The following is a 22,854-nucleotide window of genomic DNA, read 5'->3' on the forward strand; positions in this document are numbered from 1 at the left end:
AGTTAATGAGTTGTACAAGACCAGACATAGCTTATGCAGTGAGCAAATTGAGTAGATTCACGAGTAATCCAAGAGTTGAACACTAGAAAGCAATTATCAGATTGCTAAGATACTTAAGGTACACTCGTGATCATGGGCTACACTATAGCAGATATCCTGCTGTTATTGAGGGACACAGCGATGCAAATTGGGTATTTGATATGAAAGACTCAAAATCTACAAGTGTATTTGTATTCACTTTAGGAGGTGCAATAATTGCGTGGAAATCTTCTAAACAAACTGTAATAGCCAGATCTACAATGGAATCTGAGTTTATAGCTCTTGACAAGTGTGCTGAAGAGGTTGAATGGCTGCGTCACTTCTTAGAAAATGTTCCAGGATGGGAAAAACCAGTGCCGGCTATATGCATACTTTGTGATAGCCAATCAGCGATTGACAGGGCACAAAATAAAATGTATAATAGTGAGTCTAGGCATATACGTCGTAGACATAATACCATTAGACAACTACTCTCAACTGGAGTTATCTCTGTTGATTATGTAAAGTCAAAGGATAATATAGCGGATCCACTGACCAAGGGGTTAAACAGAGAGTTAGTTGCGAAATCGTCAAGGGGAATGAGACTCAAGCCTATAAAATAAATTGGTGCGAAGAAAAACCCAACCTACACTGACTGGAGATCCCAAGAACTAGGTTCAATGGGACAACCTAATAGCACTAATTTGGAGAAGCATTGTGGGGGTTATCCTAGTCCATTCCTATTATGAAAAGTGAATGTTGAGGATAAGCTTATGGCTTTTAATGATTCTGATAAGAAGCAATATAGAATCACCTATGTGAGAAAGAAGTGGGGCCGCTTCGAAGGGATTGCATGGCTCAATTTTAAACCCTCTTGCAGAACCAGGCTTGTGTTCATGGCCAAAAAGAACACAATCATGAGAATTTAATAGTATCAGAGAGTCTTGTGTGTAGTATATCACAATTCACACAAACGGATGTACAGTTCAAAGACATCACGTCTACTGTCAACCAGTGAATTAATATGCTTTCACAAAGGAAGGTTCAAAGGGTAACATCTACCTATCCTATGCAAGACTCAACTGTTGAACTTTATCAGTGGAATCCTTTCGTAAAACTTTCAATTTCCATTCATGTGGGAGATTGTTGGAATAAAGGTATGGGCTTTTAGGCTTATGAGCTTTCTATGTGTGTGAATGAAAATTTGAAAGGTGGGCTTGTCCCACATTGGAAAAATGAAGTGGTAGAGATAAGTTTATATTGTGTTACACTTTATGGAGGTGTAACAATGATTGGTCAAGAGGCTCTCTCTCGCGCACATAGGCGCAAGGGGTTGCAAATCATGGGCCCGATTTGCAGTGGAAAAAGGCTTGACTTGTGTGCAAGCGTACGCGCGACCTGGGTGCGTCGAATGTCGGACCGATCAAGGCAAATATTGCTCAGCTAGTCTATGCCATCTTTTATTATTTTTTTTGGTTGAGACCTTTCACATGCCCTTGAGATCTTTCGCATGGCATAACCGTTGGTGCTTCATCTACCATCTTTAAGGCAACATGTGGCCTTTCGTATGGATGATATTGACATGTATAAATAGGGGATGAGCCTAGCCTAGAAAGAGATACCGAAAATCCACTTTCTCCTCGTTGCGCTCCTGTTCTGCTGCAGTGCTGCTGCTTCTTGTTCTTCTGCAGTGCTGCTTCTTGTTCTTCTGCAGTGCTGGTTCTGCTACTGCTTCTGATTCTACTGCAGTATTGCTTCTGGTTCTGCTGAAGTGCTGCTTCTGGTTTTGCTACAGTGCTGCTTCTGCTTATTTTGCAACAGTTCTGCTTCTGGTCCGTCCACTGATAAAGTTCAGGTACTGCTTTTGTTCGCAGGCATAGTGCTTTGTGCTGCTACTCTCTGCCCGTTGTATCCTGGGAAACAGACGTTCGCTGAAACCTCGGAACACATACCGGAGGGGGCGAATCTGTTTTAAGGAAAATGTACAAGTTACATGCCTCGATTTGGTTTATTTTAAGCATTGTACTACTGTTAAAATTCACTATACTGATTTGCTGGTTTTACACATAGCTATCTGTTCCGTTTCTTCCATATATCTTGGTCAACATTATGCACACAAAATTAACCGAATAAACTACTGATCAAGCAGTGGGAAAATTAAAAATGAAAAGCAGAAAACTCAATGCGCATTTGGTTATGAAATTTACATGGAAGCTGCTCACTTTATCAGAGCCAGCATATTAGCAAAAATTTACATTTCTTATCCTCAACTCATGCCCCCAACACACAAGGGGCATTTACGGAAAAAATACAACGTTAATCCTACTAACGACGCCAACAGGGGTTAAAAAATGGTGGTTGTGAGCGGGGGAGTGAATGAAAGATCAGAAAATAACCTCTACTTAGTATTCTTATAGCAATCCTGGCTTCCTACCCTGGAAGACGAATGCTGAACATATATTTGATCAGATGGGACAGTTCCTGTGACTGAAGAAGACGTGTATTTGGTGAATATGAAAGAAAAAATTTCGATGTACATACTAGAGGTCTGCATGTCAGTCAATGTGCCAAGTCTTCACTTCCAACGCCAATGCTTGATTTGTCAACCACTCGTACATTATACAGTTCATTTACTCTAGCCCGGTTCTCAGCCCACCATTGTTCTGCTTGCTTCTCGCTAAATCGCTTCCGACTGCATTCAACCACATCTAAACATGTTCACTTTCACTCACTTACTAATTGTAGCAGTATAATAATTTCTGCAGCCAAAACTTGATTTTTGTTGGTGGGAATGGATGTGGATTAGCAACTAGATATGGGATTTCTCAGTATTTCAGATATGAACTAATGTAAACTTATAGAAAATTTATATAATAGTGTCATTAGTTACTAATATACGTAAACTGATATATGATTATTGATTTTATTTAGGAATTCATATAAACCAATCAGTATTTGCTGTAAGCTTTGGGCCTGAAGCTAGGGTCCTCCGGAGAAATGCATGCTAAGTTGAGAGAATATGCAAATACAGATGTTCCATCTTTGTTTACATCTAACCATATTCAAGGAAGGGAAAAAAAGAAAGAGCGCAAAGCACTACGCGACATACCTGAAACGGACTCGCTTCAGATCTTTACGCCCTCCAGGTAGAGAGGTAAGAGTTATATAAACACCTGGCTCGTCTTGCTCAACCCATTCATTCTCATTATGAGTATCACTTTCTTTTGCTTTGTTTCCATTTCTTGTCATTGCTTCTGTATGATTTTGTCTGATGGTACCCAAACTGCAATTACTGGCAGTGCTGGACCAATTAGAAAGCAGGTTGTTTGACTCATTAGACTCCTGTGCCTGGCCGTTTATTTGACAATTGAACTGATCAACGTACACATTTGAAACATCAACTGATAAAGGAGAGCTAAGAGAAGCGAAAGTCAGAGATTTGGTGTTTCTAGCAGAGCCAAGAGGAAGCCTTTCAGCCATTTCTTTCAGCTACAGATGATAAAATAGATCGTTAGCAAGTAAAGCAACCAAAAGAGTATTCAACAAAGATAGGTGTCTTTCACAATTCTTCCAATATGATCAAGAACTACATCGAAAATTTATAAATTCTTCTGTCCGCCATCTTCCAGCAATTTTGCATTTATTATCTAAGTTCTAGATTAGCAATGAATTCCTTGACAGTAATTTTCTAGACACCATAGTTGTCAATCGCGCATAGCGCCCCGTAGCGCAAAGGTTGCCCGTGGCTATAGCGCATAGCGAATAGCGTAGCGAGGGTTATTTGAAAGTAAAGCGCTACAAGTATATAAATATATAATATATAACATATAGTAACATCAACTCAAAAATCTTAATTTCCAGCATAATATTCCATCAACATTTTGTAAAATACTAAAACCTGAAATTTTTTTAAGTTTTTTCATTGAAATATTATAGAAGGCACAAAAATAAAGCGAGAAATGCAGAAAAATATAATTTCCAGCAAAAACCTAAGTACATGCCAAAAAAACCAAAATTAGAAGAAAAAAAGGACATAAAATAAGCATGTAGCTTTGCTTTGCAATAGCGCCGCTATTTCAGCTATCGTGATTGTCACTATGGTGCCAATAGCGAGGATAGCGAGCGCTATTGCAAAGTCCATGGCGCATAGCGATTCGTAGCGATGTGGTGTCGCTTCGCCACGCTATTCGCTATAGCGAGGGCTACGGGGGCTATTGACAACTATGCTAGACACAGGTATTTTGATGCTGAATATAATTTGTATGGCCGTCATTCTACAAGTTCTAACCCAATAGTTATAGACAAAGTTAAGTTTAAAGAGTCAGTCTGGGTGAATGACTATGGGAAAGCTCCATCAGGTGTCAATATTGCTCTAATGTTGATCATTACTCAAAATCGCTTATAGAAAGCGGACTTATCAGTTTGCTTAACTTTATACACCAAATGGAACAACATAAGAGGCACCCGACGGTTTTTGCAAGGACATTTCAAAGGGAAACCGCCCACAGCAAGATTAAATGTAGTTGCGCGCTCAACGAGAAGTAGTTCGACAAGAATCCCTAACTCCTCAAAATGGAACCTAAAATCAAAAGAGAGCAATCTGGTTTGAGCTTAACTTCACTGTAATGGTATAGCGACTGCATTACTAAAGATATTTACGATGATGAATGTCTTTAGTTCATCAATACATTCAAACGAATCCACAACTTGCAAACCATCAATTGAGGACCAGAAAGTGTGCATCTTACTTGCGCAGTTAGTGATTTTATCACTTCTTTTGCGGCTTTGCATTTGGCAGCCTCTTCTCCTGCAATTGCTATTGCCTCCTTCAGCTGTTTAGTTGTTCTTTCAAGCTCTACCTCCTGAAATTGAGCCTTGCTGGAAAGACTTGCCAACTGAAGAGAAAGGGGGTCAATATTTAAAACTTCAGTATCATCTGATCAGGTAATAAATAGCGTGTCAGGAATGCATCCAATAATCATAGATGGATTGTCATGCAAATCATTGTAAAGACTTATCCTGTACAAAACAAAGATACCAGCGGTAGTCTATTTCAAAATGAGAATTCCTGAAACAACCTTCCACCATTCAAACATGGAAGGAGAAAGTCAATGAAAAATCAGGGTGACCAGAAAATGGATGGCATACGGTATACCCCTAGTCTATTTTCCTGCAACACAATAACCACATCTAATGCTTCACTATTTTATTTGCAGCATCAAAAGGAGTTAGGTTGGATTCTCGTATGCACCATGAATTATATAGATCATTATCTCCATGAACATAAAACTTAAATAGTTGTAATGCCACGTCAGATCACATCCTCACTAAAATGTGGATGAAGCTTTTTCCATCAGTCTCCATTAACTGTAACCATTCCTCTTATTTCCACACATGCGGAGTGGATAATTGAAAGAAATTAAATTCAACTTACTAAACTACTACAATATATAAGCATTATTGCTCCCCATCTCCCATATTCACTACCCCAAGAAAACGAAAATGTCATATATTGTCTAAATACCCATCTACACGGGTGAGTGCTCCCTTCAGCATCATGACATCCAGTATGGCAGGCCTTGTAAGGCCATTTCTTATAATTTCAAAAGCATTTCAACTCTTCCAATGCATCGGCAAGCATCAAAATAGAATAAGAGTGCAAAAATATATATATAAAACCGCCCAAGTGAATTATAAGAAGAAACTTGTAGTACCTGCGATCTTAATTTAAGAACTTCTTCACCAAGGCTATCATTCATCCTTTTTGTGTCATTCAACACGACCTTAGGAGACGCAAGTCCTCCTAAAGTGGGAGTTGGTGTGGTAGAACGAGGGGGGCTTAGCCTTCTTGAAATTGGCGACGTTGCTCGAGAAACAATTCTTGATCCAGGAACTGAAACTGAGAAAAACTTCTTTGATGAGCCAAATACTGGGTTTAAAGACTTGGAGATATTAAGTGCCCCCCACTGGGAGCTTCCATTTGGGATAGGTGAAACACGGCTGCTACTGAATTCTGGTTTTCTGTTTCTTTTGGAAGAGCGGCTCTCCTCTTGTTTCAAGGATTCTATTGAAGAGAATCTAGCTAGATAGGGACGGGATATTGTGTCCAACTTCTCATTTTTTTCTGCAATATCATTTATCCCCTGATTCATACTCGCTCTCCTACTAACAGATGAGTGAGTCGATGAGTCCATTTCAAGAGCTTTTTTCAATTTGTTGAAACAATTATCACAAACTCGGCATGCTTTGTTAGGATTTGGTGCCATAGAAGCCCTCTGCGACTTTTTGCTGCTGCATGAATGACAAAACACGAGTCCACAATTGTAACAATTGTGGCGTTTTCTTTTGAAATTAAATGGTAAACGGCATCCAGAGCACATGGACTGATCAATCCCTGAGACCCATTTGTGTAGGCAGATGGCTGTGGTGAAATTAGTTCCACAAGAAATACTTTTTACCTGTTTGTCTTTCAGAGAGTCCACCAAGGTTGGAGAATTTTTGTCATCAGTATCCCCATGACCCAATCTCCCATTTGCTCCCTTCCCCCATGAATAAACTTCAGTTCTCGAAGTCAACACGGCCACATGATAGGCACCACAAGCTATCTCCTCCACATGACTCTTCAAAAGTTTTCCTTCAACACGTGCTGGGAGCTTCCCATCAGCTTGAGGGCGGCCAAGCTGCCCATAAACAGGACTTCCCATGGTGTATACATGGCCAGAGGTTGTAAGAGCAACTGTCAAGCTGTGTCCACAAGCAACCTGGCAAAAGTTCGGTTCAACTAGAGCAGTAACACAGGTTGGAACAAGTCTTGCTTCCTTGTTACCATGTCCAAGTCGACCTTTGTCCCCATCTCCCCATGTAAAAAGTTTGCCTGAAGAACAATTACTTGAGTTTGAGTTCTCAACCATAACTTCAACAACTGCAGAAGTATGCCAAACACCGCAAGCTGCTCGTACAGTACGGAGACCTTTTAAGGATTCCACTTCTCTAGGCTTTGAAACACCTAGACGATTTCCGTGACCAAGAACCCCAAAAGTTCCATCACCAAAAGTAAACAACTGCCCAGCAGAGGTCACAACGGCGGTATGCCATGGCCCACATGAGACAGAAGAAACATGTATTCCCTCCAGTGGTCCATTAACCCTTTTAGGTACCCAATGACTCACTTCATTGCCATGCCCCAGAATTCCAAAACGACCATCACCCCAAGTGTATAAATCACCAGAAAGTGTGACCGCACAAGAATGATTTTCCCCACATGCAACAAGTTCAATGTTTGTGTTGCTCAGGGTATCAATTAGCTTTGGATGCAATACATCTGAATCTACACCATGACCAAGTCTACCGCCCAATTCCTCCCCCCAAGAGAATATTTCTCCTTGTTTAGTCACTAGGACAGCATGTCGTCCACCACAAGCAACATTCTGAACATCCAATACGACAGCAGATTCCAATGCCTTGGGCAACATAGAGTCCATTTTAGCACTAAGACAACTTCCCACTCTTTGTGGTCCACCACCGATAACACCATCACCAGTGCCTTCCCCCCAAAAGAAAACATCCCCCAAGGTATCACCGTCATCATGACCAGAACCCTGACTTGATGAACTTACAGCACTAGAAAGACTTACTCTGAAGGCATCAACCCCCATTCCTTTCACGTGACTATGTAAACCTTCTGAGTTACCAGTTGACTGTGAATGGAGAGAAGCACTGGCAGATTCTGGGGGGAAGAAACCCTTGGGAGGCACAGCATATAAAATCACATCTGAAAATGTCTTATCCGGACCACCATATTTAGGAGGGCTTTCACATGGACTATGCAGGCGAAGTTGATCAGGTCCATCCTGCTGAATTGACTAGTGAATTATTTCAACATTTCCAATGGAAAAAAGCTATCTTGTGTAGATGTCTTTTGAACATCTAAAATAAGAATAGATATGCCATCCATGTGAAGCAGATTAAATAAAAATTCACTCCACCTTTTGCAAGCTATCGCCACTTCCAAATGGAGAATGTAGCGGAGAACTTCTTCGTGTGTATGTTCTGGGGCTATTAGCTCCAGATGAAACTCCATCATTCCTTGATTCAGATTTCCACTTACGCTGATGACCACGTGAAATCAATGCCTTGAGTCCACTAAACCATGCCTCTGCTTCTTCCTTGTCCTTGCATATCTACCAAATTAAGAGGATAAAACACCATAATTTATAAAGGAATGCCATTTGACAAGAATCAAAAGACAGCAGACAATTGACTCAAAAAGAACTTTGAGGAAAGAAATGGGACTCTTACCAAATCTAGTGATCTGTCGTTGTATATAAGTGAAAAGGACTGATACTCCTTCTCAGGTCGTGGGTGCCTTTGAAAAATTGGCTGGAATATAAAGTTAAAGCAATAAATAATCAGGGTACCAAAATGAGAATTCAAAACTCACCAGAAAAATATCAGAAATTGAAGCAAACATATAATAGTCTTGTTAGATAAGTTCCTATTTACACATAAAAAAAAAAACCTCCATTCAGTAATATGGCACCTCAGTTAAACATCAAATCCATCAAATCATGTTTGAGACCTTTTAACCAGGACACGTTATTAACAACAGCCCATCACAGAGAGGACAGAAGCAATGATTGTTCTAGCTTAATAACTCGAGCAATTCAATGAAAAGTTACAACCTCTAAAAAATTCTGGTGCAACTAATCCAAAAAATCTTTTATTTGTTGGAAAGAACGTAACTTCTGATATCTTTCTTGACATTATAAATCATGCAATAACATGTTTAAAGCTTGTATACAAGCCGTGATTGGTAATATCTACCAATCATGACCTAGCTCTCGACCTTTCATCCTCTCCACACTTAAACCAAAATTTGGAGATATATCACTGTATAGCATAACAATGATAAACGTCAACGAAGATATGGAAACTCACAGTTCTCTGACCAGATATAATTCTGGACACATGGCCAAGTTTAAGGTGTTTCTCTTCTTTACCTGAGAACCATATCAGAACAGATTCATCCTGAAATCAAGTCAGTCAAGCGATCTTTCAGCGTCTTGTCAGGCATTTGCATCGAGTGAAGAAACACAAACTGATATATTATGACTTGAAAAATGGGAATCAACCAGTGAATGGAAAAACCTTTGTATTTAAAAATATTCCTTCAGGTTCATGAATTGCATCAAAATGCAACAATAAGCTTTCCCAGAGATAGGTAAAATGTATATTAGCGTAGCATCTTCTAGCAGCGAAACCAAAAGAACACTTCACAAAAGATAATTGGAGCCAAGGAGACAGACTGCTGTCCAGACTATCATTCAACTAGACATAATCAAGCCTCATTCCATGCTATCTAGATTAGCCCGTGACTACATAGACAAAATGATTCCCATAAATTTATGATTGAGGACTCAGAATTTATTCAAAGTGGGCAATAATTTGGAAACAGAAAACAACCTTCATAATTATGACATTATGGAAATAAACTTTGAATTCCAGACAATCATGAAACGTTGGTAAATTAATATTAGACTATCATTTGATTAGGAGAGTGAGTATTCATGTTATACAAGCCTATTGCATGCATTTATTACAGTGAAAACAAGTTTTGGAACTCAGATCACAACAAGCATGGTAATTACAAACAAGAAGTTTTACATAAAATTTATGCGTCGGAGACTTAGGAATGGATGAGACTTCATCCCAGGCTCAATTTATAAACAAAATTGTAACATACAAAACCCCAAATGCACCACATCAAGAAACTTCACAGAACCTTACATTAGCCAGCCGGAATGGACAAAACTTAGGCTTTCCTCTTCTTCCATACTTGAGTAAGTATGCACCTTTTTTAAGTGCGGTAATGGCCTGTAAAAAAGATCAGCCAATAGCCTGCTTATTTTATAGATACTTGTCTAGATCTAAAATAAATGTTAAGCACGGTCAGCATACTTTGCGAAAGAACATAATGATCAAGTATTGTCACAACCTACAAAAAGAAAGATAGCGAAGTACCAATAACTGATGTTGACAATCTAAAAGAAAATCTGCCTAAAATTGGTAAAGAAAATGAGAATTTTGCATAAATGTTCACAAATAAATAGAAATATTCACAGAAATTAATCATTACAACTTAAAATGCTAGATTTAAAAGAATTAAGTTGTTACACTTGTTACAAGATAGATTGTTTTTTAAGTTGAAGCAACATCTTAAATCACAGTTTGATACAATTGATAACAATGCCAGAATAATAATCGAAAATAGAATGAGAGATGGAATATTGAAGCCGCACACTACTCATTGTATGTGAACAGGAGTGCAGAAGAATGTAATTTAGAGACATAGTCAAAATGTCGTAATGTTTCTTAAATTCCCATTTCTGCAATACACGTCTCAAATCTCTTTCCCATATCTGATCTCGTGATTCATTCACAAAGATTTTATATGCATGAAATTAACTTCTGGAGTAAAAAAATATTGAATGGGCAAACACATTTGCAAAACTTCCAAATTCCAGGCATGTCACTGTCGAACTTCTCCAAATACATTCACAAATCCACATCATAAGATAAAAAAATTTCAGACTCCTTGCGGCAAACATCACAAATGTAACACCGGCGCAATTAAAATTTTCGACCAAAATAGGAAGTCATAAATACGATTAATCACCAACCACTCAAATCAGCAAAAATAACAGAACAAAAGGCACAGTAGATCTGCTGAACAAAAGATTACACGATTCAACTGAAAGTAGCTCAAACGTACCAACTCCACACTCATTAAATTCAAGAAATCTCACCAGCTCGATGTCTCTCTCCACTGGCCCACCGACTCTACTGACATCAGAGTTGCTCATCCTATCGTTGTTCCCAGATATCAGAATTCAGAAACCCAGCTCCAAATTTCCCAAACAAACCCTAAACCCCCCAATCCATCCAATCATTCACGCTTGCCCAGGACTTGCTCCGTTTCTCCTCCCCTTTTACTTCCAATTCAACATGTAGGATCAGAACCGCGACAATTACACCGAATGCAACCGGTACAGCTCGAAAGGAAAATCAACTACCTATTCAACGAAGTAGCCATCGAAAACGAAGTGGAAGACTGGCGAAATGGGCTGCTGCGATAGCTCGAACGGCGCAGGTGGACGTGATGATTCTCAATGGATTCTGGTCGATGATTATAACAGCACATGTGTGAAGATGTGCATGTGAGGGAGACGGAGTGGAGTGGTAGAAAAAAGAAAGGAAGAGACTAATAGCACGTTTCTTCTCTTTTAAATTTAATTAGCTTCCCAAACAAGAAATTTTAAAATTTCTAATCTAAGCTCATTCATAAAAAAAAAATACAAAAACTTACGTGAAACGATCTCACGTGTCATATTTTATGAGACAGATCTCTTATTTGGATCATCTATGAAAAAGTATTACTTTTTATGCTAAGAATATTACTTTTTATTGTGAATATCGATAGGGTCGATCTGTTTCACAGATAAAGATTAGCGAAATCGTCTCACGAGAGACTTAGTCTAAAAGAAATAGGTATATAATCTCATGAATCTATTTTTGTAAATAAATGAATCAGATTCATACTAAAAAAAGTGAAAAGTAATATTTTAACATAAAAATTAATAATTTTTCAAGAATCGGGTTGAGTTGGAGACATGTTACAAAATTAACTCATGAAATCGTCTCATAAATTTTGCATTCTTAAAAGAAGTAAACGCTCGTGACCCATAAAAAAAGGAAAAAAATGTTAAAATATATAAATGAAAAATACTTATTAGGAGCATTGAGCCACCACTTAATATATCATTCACATTAGTATCACATGATTGTCACATCGAAAAAATAACTAAAATTATCAAAATAACAAAGATAGCAAGATAAGACTAAAATTTGCCAAAATAGAATATAAAGATGTAATATACATGATAAAAATACAATTTTTTACTTACAAATAAAATATTATTTAAAATTATGTTTGTTTTAAATGGTCTAGCAAATAGACATGGCTATCGGTCGGTCTGGGTCCGGTTCTAGATAGGACCCAGATTATGGGATCGACTGTCCTGGTTTGGGTCAAATTTTTTTAAAACATAAAAATATTATTTAAATGAATATTTAAATTTAAAAAAACTTGCACTTATATAGTAAGTGTATTTCCACTACAACTGTTGAAGATAAGCAAACTAGAATTTCTTTTGTCATCATAGATAATTGGATTTTTTTTTTTGGCGACAACCATCACAATATGTCGAAATTTCTCTTATCTGTATCACTAAAATCAAGAGTAGTGATACAATAAATATCAACTTCCTGACTAGAACTTGAGGATCCTCGTAAATGTTTCATTTGTTTCATTAACAAAAGTTGTGTTTTAGTAAGTTTAGAAGTAATATTCCTAGTGATAGTGAATTGTACTTTATGTGGAACAATTTGTCGACCATATTTGGTGTTATATTCATTATAAATATCATATAAATTAGTTATAATATTTAAAAAATTAATGAGATAGATTAAATCGTTTCCATAGTAGTATCTAAAAAATCATAATATAATGTTATGTTTTTTAAAAATCATCTAATTTAAGTCTAAAATCTAAAATAAAAGCACATAAAAATATTTCAAGAATTTCTAAAAAGCAAAAACTTGTGTGAGACGGTCTCACGGGTCGTATTTTGTGAAACGGATATCTTATTTAGGTCATCCATGAAAAAATATTACTTTTTATGCTAAGAGTATTATTTTTTATTGTGAATATCTGTAGGATTGACCCGTGTTTCACAGATAAAGATTCGTGAGACTGTCTCACAATAGACCTACTTTTTCTAAAAAATATTTTTCTTATTTTGTATTCATTACATAAATACATTGAACTTAAGCATCATCACTAGATTTAATATATTCACTAAAAATACATACATTGTTGCAACAATGTGTTAAAATTAAATGAAAAGTGAGATAATAAACACCGAATATTTGGTCATTAATATCATTAGAATAAAAATTGGTAGTTGATTTAAATTAAAAAAAACTAAAAAACCACCGGGTCGAACCCGTCTAACCCTATGGGTCGATGGGTTATCTACATGTAAAACGTAATCGAGCCGCCTTAAATCTATTTTGATCACAGTTCTGAGTCCAATCCATTGAACTGATTAATCGGTCCGTATACTATGGATCATTTCGAGTTTGAGTTCGAGTCCAGGTTAGAACAGACCCTTGGGTAGGTCTACTAGCAAATGTAGTTTGTCTAGTTGGTAGTTTCATAGAGTAGTTCTTTTGTATCGTTATATATACAGACATGCATGTATGATGTATCGTATAGGCACGTAATTATTTTTTATGTTTAATTAAAGTCTCTATAGATACTTTAGATGAACAAACAGCAGTGTTTCTCTGACTTGTGAATAAATATTAAGTTTTTTTTATAAAAATATTAGACTTGCATAACTTCAATAAAAAAAAACAATGAGTTAATTAGCTTGAAAACAAAGAATACTATTAATTAATAGCAAAAACTTGTGTGAGACGGTTTCACGAGTCGTATTTTGTGAGACAGATCTCTTATTCGTGTCATTCATGAAAAAATATTACTTTTTATGGTAAGAGTATTACTTTTTATTGTGAATATCGACAAGATTGACCCGTCTCACAGATAAAGACTCCCTACTCCTAATTAATAATATCTAACCCAATCAATCCTTCAACTTTATACCTTTTGGCACAATATATAATATATATCCTCTACGTTATCTTTAATAATTCCAAAAAAAGTCGACAGGAAAGGAATTTTCTATAATAATAAAAAAAAAAAACATAATGAACTGTCATTTTATATGAAAAAAAATATAGACATATATTTTTATAAATTATCAAATATATTATTTATTTGAATATATTTTTATATTAAATAGTAAAATTTCGGGAAAGATTTTTTTAAGGATAAAACATCAATCATTCATATGATAACACTACCCAAGTCATAGTGTACAAAAGAGCTTTAAAAGATGGGGTAACAGTCCCTAAATTCCATGGAAAGATTAAGATGAAAACATTAAGCTTTTTGTGAATGAGCTTATTAAGTGCATCGGATTCAAAAATGACATATTGCCACCGATCTTGCAAAGCCATCATAATGTCTTCACGGACCACCAGGAGTTCCGCTACATATAATGTGAACAAACCAAGGATACATAAATTTCGAGCAAATATTACAATTCCCAGATCGCCCGTGTGCTACAGCTCCAATACCAATATCATGGCACCATAAAAAACATTCACGTCAACATTTATCTTGATTGTTCCAATAGGTGGAAATGGAATGCTCCAAAACCTGGAATGGAATAGTAGCAAATTCGACTTGGGTAGGAAAGATTGACAAGAAGTATACTGATATCAATGGATTCCCACCTCTCAGAAACCAAAGATTTAGGATTAGATGATCTTCCTTCGAAGATAAATTGATTATGGTCCAACCATATTCTCCAAGCAACCATTGAAAAAGTTCATAATTTTGAGTCCATAGAGAAGATTAAGACCATACCTGTCGAGCCCAGAAACAGTGCCATAAAACATGAAAGATCAGCATCGGGGGCACCAAGGATCAATCATAATACCTTGTGCTGCCAAATGAAAAACAGAATTGTAAATTTTTATTAAGTCTTGAGCTTCTTGCGAGTAAGTATCATTTTATTGAGTGAGACAATCTCACGAATCTTTATCTACGAGACGCATCAATCATACCGATATTCACAATAAAAAGTAATACTCTTAGCATAAAAAGTAATATTTTTCATGGATGACTCAAATAAGAGATCTGTCTCACAAAATACGACTCGTGAGACCGTCTCACACAAGTTTTTGCCCATTTTATTTTTTTAAAATCGTAATTTTCTTATGCAAATATCTTCTACTTGATATTAATGTTTAAAAAAAAAAAGAATTTGATGAAGGAACACCTCATAAGCATTATGATATGGTGATTAATGTGCAAATTTACGGAAGAAATCTCGTTTAAGTTTAATTTCATTTATCATTCAATGTGCTCAATACGAGTAAATATTTATGCAAGTATGATAGACATGAATTAATTGTGGCGATGAAAATAAAAACCAGCAGACCAGCAACATTCTTTAAGAAAACAGTAGACAAAAAGAAAATCAGAAGCTACTGGTCTAGTAAAACAAAAGCAGTAGAAAGGATAGAAAAACAGAATCAGTAGAAGATGTTGCCTAACGTGACTACTTTAAATGTTACCGTTAAAGTTATCAAGTACTAGTATTAATTGCAGCATTAAATACTATACGGAGTCATTTAATTCACTTTACCGAGTTTAGTATAAAACAGGACTGATTGTTTTATAGCTTTTCTGCAGGAACCTTTTTTTTGGTAATAAAGCTGACTCTATCAGAAATCTGAAGACATCTTCTGATCATAAACGTTGAACTCAGTCGCTTATATATACATGGAACAAACCCTTACAGAAAGAGAACTCTACGCATAATATCTTTTCAAGGATCAACGCTATTTCACTCAATGAGACAACCTCGAAATTCCTTGATAACTTTGAGTTCAACACAAAGAAAAATAGCACACGCTTCATAGCAAATATCTGATCTTTTGAAGATCATCTTGTGCTACTGATTCTTACACTCTTCACAATCTTTTACAACACTTATACTTTATCAGGAAGAGCTTGTAATCTGAAAAGAGTCTTTTCAGAACCTTTTGTATCACGTTCTTTTTGAGTCGAGTAACTAAGAGTTTCAGTAGGCAAAGGTGTAAGTCCTTCTGAAGTGGGTGTGTACAAGAGTTGTACTGTAATATCCAAAGTCTTTTAGTTATACCTTCTGGAAACAGGAGAAGGGGAGACGTAGAAGATTTCATCTTCGAACTTCCATAAACAACTACTGCCTACTGTTATTATTGTCTTTCACTTACTTCATCAGATTGTTTCCGCACCTATAATTGTAATCTAGGTGAAGGTATACGCAACAAGATAAACTACTATCTCTAACAGGATTTTAGTACCTCATTAAAATAAAGGAAAAACGAGTAGAGTTTATTCACCCCCCCTCTAAACTCAACTTCGATCCTCAACAATTGGTATCAGAGCAGGTTATTCTTGTTCGTGAAAAACTACAACAGATGGCACACTTTAGCAAGATCCCTATGTTCTCTAAGGAAGATTTTGATGATTGGAAGATTAGAATGCAAGTTCATCTTGCAGCACAAGATGATGACATGTGGTATGTAATCACAGATGGTCCATTGAAAATATTAAAGCCTAACACAGCTGTTGCTGTTACTGAGGGTGCACCGCAGATGGTCGAAAAATCAAGAAGTGAATGGACCAGCGAAGATAAGAAGAAGGCCAACCTTGATAATGTTGCAAAGGATATATTATATAAAACTCTCGACAAGAATACCTTTAGCAAGATTAAAATGTGTTCTACTGCAAAAGATATTTGGGAAAAGCTCATCCAGATATGTGAGGGAAATGAGCAAACGAAAGAAAACAAAATGTCTGTAACAATGCAGAAGTTCGAAAATCTAAAAATGAAAGCTGGTGAAACTCTAAATGAGTTCGATGAAAGATTCAGTAGCTTGGTAAATGAGCTAACAGCTCTGGGTAAAGAGCATAGCAACAGAGAAATAGCTCTCAAGGTGATGAGAGCCTTACCCAGAGAATGGGATGTAAAAACAATGGCTATCAGAGTGTCCAAAGATCTAAACAAGTTGGAACTGCACGACTTGTTTGCAGACCTGAAAGCATACGAGTTCGAACTGGAGGTAAGAAGTGGAGAAGAGCCCTCAAGTCTACCTACCAAGGCTCTTGCTGCTACTGCTACTGCTACTACCTCTTCTACTGCTGTTACAGCTGTACCTCAAGCATTACCTACTGTGATCATTGACAGTACATTGGAGAAGACTGCTGAACAAATCAGTAGTGATGCTATGTCCTTGTTTGTAAAGAAATTCTCCAGGTTCATGAAAAAGAACCATCGAACTTATCAGGGTCCCAATTGCAACTTCAAGAAAGATTCACCATCTGGTGATACGGGATGCTTTAACTGCGGAAAAATAGGTCACTTCATTGCTGATTGTCCTAAACCAAAGAAGGATGACCAGAAGAGAAAGGATCACAAGAGGAATGACAAAAAGTCCAGAAGAGATCGAAAAGCAATGATTGCTGAAGAAAGAAAATCCAAATGGGCGGACTCCAGTTCTGAGTCATCTGATTCAGAAAGTCATTCCAGTGACAGTGATGCAGAAGAAGTTAAATGTCTCATGGCAAACACTGATTCAACCTCGACATCTGGAGAGGTATTTGATTTTGATTCTAACGAATTCACACGAACTGATCTGGTTAATGCATTACATGACATGGTAGAAGAGTATTCTAGACTTTCTCAATCATTCGAAGAAGTTAAGATCGAAAATCAGAACTTAAAGGATCAGAACAGTAAGTTAACTTGCTTGCAAGTAGACAGCTGTAATGATTTACAAGTTGAGATGAATAAATTAAAAACGGAGAATGAAAGAGCAAAAGCAGATTACCAGAAGATGCTTTCTGAAAACCAGAAGTTATCACTACTGGTAAATGCTTGGAACAAGTCTTCTATTTCACTGGAAAAGATGCAAGAGTTACAAAAACAATCTGGAGACAGGAGTGGTCTCGGATTTTGTAATAATGAAGGCACCTCTGAAACAAATACTAAGCCAAAACTGGATATGTGCAAATGGAAGTATATTCACTTTGTGAAATCCAGCGTGGTACAGAAACCAGAAGTACCTACTGTTTCAGTAGAAAGGAATGTAAATCAGATGAACAGAAGAATGCACTATGGTCTGGGTTATGTTAAACCTAAGGAAAAAGTTGACCAGAGTTCTAGAATCATGAGTAGATTCAACTCAGGAAGACAACCTCTTATGAAGGTTAAAAACTACCAGTACTATAATTCTAAACCTGTTCAGAAGAGATACATGCTGGCCAACAGAAACAGAAGGGAAGAACAACATATTAGGATGCACAATGTTAAAAACAACAGACCCTTTGTTGCACACACTTCCATGGATACCCGAAGTACAAAAATTGTACAAATGTGGGTCCCCAAAGGACTGATAAGGCTTGGACCCAAATAGATTTGGGTACCAGATACTAAAATTTGTGTTTGCAGGAACAGCAGAAGAAAACAGAAATCAGTAACTCTACATGGTATCTGGACAGTGGATGTTCCAGACACATGACTGGACAGAAAAACCTACTCTCCGAGATAATGAGTTGCACTGGACCAAAGATAACTTTTGGAGACAACTCAAAAGGTAAAACCGTGGGTAAAGGTAAGATTATCCATGGTAACATAACCATTAATGATGTGTTATTAGTTGACAACCTTTGTTACAATCTAATTAGCATTAGTCAACTATGTGATAATGGTTATTCTGTAGCTTTTCAGAAGCACTCATGTGTAGTTAGAGATTCTGCTGAAACTACTGTTTTTCAGAAGCACTCAGATGAACAAACAGCAGTGTTTCTCTGACTTGTGAATAAATATTAAGTTTTTTTTATAAAAATATTAGACTTGCATAACTTCAATAAAAAAAAAAACAATGAGTTAATTAGCTTGAAAACAAAGAATACTATTAATTAATAGCAAAAACTTGTGTGAGACGGTCTCACGAGTCGTATTTTGTGAGACAGATCTCTTATTCGTGTCATTCATGAAAAAATATTACTTTTTATGGTAAGAGTATTACTTTTTATTGTGAATATCGACAAGATTGACCCGTCTCACAGATAAAGACTCGTGAGACCATCTCATAAAAGACCTACTCCTAATTAATAATATCTAACCCAATCAATCCTTCAACTTTATACCTTTTGGCACAATATATAATATATATCCTCTACGTTATCTTTAATAATTCCAAAAAAAGTCGACAAGAAAGGAATTTTCTATAATAATAAAAAAAAAACATAATGAACTGTCATTTTATATGAAAAAAAATATAGACATATATTTTTATAAATTATCAAATATATTATTTATTTGAATATATTTTTATATTAAATAGTAAAATTTCGGGAAAGATTTTTTTAAGGATAAAACATCAATCATTCATATGATAACACTACCCAAGTCATAGTGTACAAAAGAGCTTTAAAAGATGGGGTAACAGTCCCTAAATTCCATGGAAAGATTAAGATGAAAACATTAAGCTTTTTGTGAATGAGCTTATTAAGTGCATCAGATTCAAAAATGACATATTGCCACCGATCTTGCAAAGCCATCATAATGTCTTCACGGACCACCAGGAGTTCCGCTACATATAATGTGAACAAACCAAGGATACATAAATTTCGAGCAAATATTACAATTCCCAGATCGCCCGTGTGCTACAGCTCCAATACCAATATCATGGCACCATAAAAAACATTCACGTCAACATTTATCTTGATTGTTCCAATAGGTGGAAATGGAATGCTCCAAAACCTGGAATGGAATAGTAGCAAATTCGACTTGGGTAGGAAAGATTGACAAGAAGTATACTGATATCAATGGATTCCCACCTCTCAGAAACCAAAGATTTAGGATTAGATGATCTTCCTTCGAAGATAAATTGATTATGGTCCAACCATATTCTCCAAGCAACCATTGAAAAAGTTCATAATTTTGAGTCCATAGAGAAGATTAAGACCATACCTGTCGAGCCCAGAAACAGTGCCATAAAACATGAAAGATCAGCATCGGGGGCACCAAGGATCAATCATAATACCTTGTGCTGCCAAATGAAAAACAGAATTGTAAATTTTTATTAAGTCTTGAGCTTCTTGCGAGTAAGTATCATTTTATTGAGTGAGAGAATCTCACGAATCTTTATCTACGAGACGCATCAATCATACCGATATTCACAATAAAAAGTAATACTCTTAGCATAAAAAGTAATATTTTTCATGGATGACTCAAATAAGAGATCTGTCTCACAAAATACGACTCGTGAGACCGTCTCACACAAGTTTTTGCCCATTTTATTTTTTTAAAATCGTAATTTTCTTATGCAAATATCTTCTACTTGATATTAATGTTTAAAAAAAAAAGAATTTGATGAAGGAACACCTCATAAGCATTATGATATGGTGATTAATGTGCAAATTTACGGAAGAAATCTCGTTTAAGTTTAATTTCATTTATCATTCAATGTGCTCAATACGAGTAAATATTTATGCAAGTATGATAGACATGAATTAATTGTGGCGATGAAAATAAAAACCAGCAGACCAGCAACATTCTTTAAGAAAACAGTAGACAAAAAGAAAATCAGAAGCTACTGGTCTAGTAAAACAAAAGCAGTAGAAAGGATAGAAAAACAGAATCAGTAGAAGATGTTGCCTAACGTGACTACTTTAAATGTTACCGTTAAAGTTATCAAGTACTAGTATTAATTGCAGCATTAAATACTATACGGAGTCATTTAATTCACTTTACCGAGTTTAGTATAAAACAGGACTGATTGTTTTATAGCTTTTCTGCAGGAACCTTTTTTTTGGTAATAAAGCTGACTCTATCAGAAATCTGAAGACATCTTCTGATCATAAACGTTGAACTCAGTCGCTTATATATACATGGAACAAACCCTTACAGAAAGAGAACTCTACGCATAATATCTTTTCAAGGATCAACGCTATTTCACTCAATGAGACAACCTCGAAATTCCTTGATAACTTTGAGTTCAACACAAAGAAAAATAGCACACGCTTCATAGCAAATATCTGATCTTTTGAAGATCATCTTGTGCTACTGATTCTTACACTCTTCACAATCTTTTACAACACTTATACTTTATCAGGAAGAGCTTGTAATCTGAAAAGAGTCTTTTCAGAACCTTTTGTATCACGTTCTTTTTGAGTCGAGTAACTAAGAGTTTCAGTAGGCAAAGGTGTAAGTCCTTCTGAAGTGGGTGTGTACAAGAGTTGTACTGTAATATCCAAAGTCTTTTAGTTATACCTTCTGGAAACAGGAGAAGGGGAGACGTAGAAGATTTCATCTTCGAACTTCCATAAACAACTACTGCCTACTGTTATTATTGTCTTTCACTTACTTCATCAGATTGTTTCCGCACCTATAATTGTAATCTAGGTGAAGGTATACGCAACAAGATAAACTACTATCTCTAACAGGATTTTAGTACCTCATTAAAATAAAGGAAAAACGAGTAGAGTTTATTCACCCCCCCTCTAAACTCAACTTCGATCCTCAACAATTGGTATCAGAGCAGGTTATTCTTGTTCGTGAAAAACTACAACAGATGGCACACTTTAGCAAGATCCCTATGTTCTCTAAGGAAGATTTTGATGATTGGAAGATTAGAATGCAAGTTCATCTTGCAGCACAAGATGATGACATGTGGTATGTAATCACAGATGGTCCATTGAAAATATTAAAGCCTAACACAGCTGTTGCTGTTACTGAGGGTGCACCGCAGATGGTCGAAAAATCAAGAAGTGAATGGACCAGCGAAGATAAGAAGAAGGCCAACCTTGATAATGTTGCAAAGGATATATTATATAAAACTCTCGACAAGAATACCTTTAGCAAGATTAAAATGTGTTCTACTGCAAAAGATATTTGGGAAAAGCTCATCCAGATATGTGAGGGAAATGAGCAAACGAAAGAAAACAAAATGTCTGTAGCAATGCAGAAGTTCGAAAATCTAAAAATGAAAGCTGGTGAAACTCTAAATGAGTTCGATGAAAGATTCAGTAGCTTGGTAAATGAGCTAACAGCTCTGGGTAAAGAGCATAGCAACAGAGAAATAGCTCTCAAGGTGATGAGAGCCTTACCCAGAGAATGGGATGTAAAAACAATGGCTATCAGAGTGTCCAAAGATCTAAACAAGTTGGAACTGCACGACTTGTTTGCAGACCTGAAAGCATACGAGTTCGAACTGGAGGTAAGAAGTGGAGAAGAGCCCTCAAGTCTACCTACCAAGGCTCTTGCTGCTACTGCTACTGCTACTACCTCTTCTACTGCTGTTACAGCTGTACCTCAAGCATTACCTACTGTGATCATTGACAGTACATTGGAGAAGACTGCTGAACAAATCAGTAGTGATGCTATGTCCTTGTTTGTAAAGAAATTCTCCAGGTTCATGAAAAAGAACCATCGAACTTATCAGGGTCCCAATTGCAACTTCAAGAAAGATTCACCATCTGGTGATACGGGATGCTTTAACTGCGGAAAAATAGGTCACTTCATTGCTGATTGTCCTAAACCAAAGAAGGATGACCAGAAGAGAAAGGATCACAAGAGGAATGACAAAAAGTCCAGAAGAGATCGAAAAGCAATGATTGCTGAAGAAAGAAAATCCAAATGGGCGGACTCCAGTTCTGAGTCATCTGATTCAGAAAGTCATTCCAGTGACAGTGATGCAGAAGAAGTTAAATGTCTCATGGCAAACACTGATTCAACCTCGACATCTGGAGAGGTATTTGATTTTGATTCTAGCGAATTCACACGAACTGATCTGGTTAATGCATTACATGACATGGTAGAAGAGTATTCTAGACTTTCTCAATCATTCGAAGAAGTTAAGATCGAAAATCAGAACTTAAAGGATCAGAACAGTAAGTTAACTTGCTTGCAAGTAGACAGCTGTAATGATTTACAAGTTGAGATGAATAAATTAAAAACGGAGAATGAAAGAGCAAAAGCAGATTACCAGAAGATGCTTTCTGAAAACCAGAAGTTATCACTACTGGTAAATGCTTGGAACAAGTCTTCTATTTCACTGGAAAAGATGCAAGAGTTACAAAAACAATCT

At 36.5% G+C, this 22,854-nt stretch overlaps 1 protein-coding gene across 3 annotated transcripts; it reads right to left on the minus strand.

The window, feature by feature from the left end:
• Window positions 1-2,182: 2,182 nt before the first annotated feature.
• On the minus strand, window positions 2,183-11,273 carry LOC142543066 (PH, RCC1 and FYVE domains-containing protein 1-like). 3 transcript variants are annotated; one of them, XM_075650067.1, is made up of 10 exons: window positions 10,824-11,273; window positions 9,805-9,891; window positions 8,956-9,045; window positions 8,317-8,397; window positions 8,004-8,198; window positions 5,733-7,871; window positions 4,767-4,913; window positions 3,128-3,507; window positions 2,560-2,710; window positions 2,183-2,467 (listed from the first exon to the last, which is right to left on the minus strand). In XM_075650067.1, the coding sequence occupies exons 1-9, from the start codon at window positions 10,878-10,880 to the stop codon at window positions 2,578-2,580; spliced, it is 3,309 nt and encodes a 1,102-aa protein (XP_075506182.1). In that variant the 5' UTR covers window positions 10,881-11,273; the 3' UTR covers window positions 2,183-2,467; window positions 2,560-2,577. The 3 variants fall into 3 exon arrangements, with proteins under 3 accessions (XP_075506182.1, XP_075506183.1, XP_075506181.1); XM_075650068.1 differs by having other exon boundaries at window positions 2,183-2,710; window positions 5,733-7,868; XM_075650066.1 differs by having other exon boundaries at window positions 2,183-2,710.
• Window positions 11,274-22,854: the final 11,581 nt, after the last annotated feature.

Source organism: Primulina tabacum, chromosome 4, assembly GCF_025594145.1.
Source record: "Primulina tabacum isolate GXHZ01 chromosome 4, ASM2559414v2, whole genome shotgun sequence".
NCBI lineage: Eukaryota > Viridiplantae > Streptophyta > Magnoliopsida > Lamiales > Gesneriaceae > Primulina > Primulina tabacum.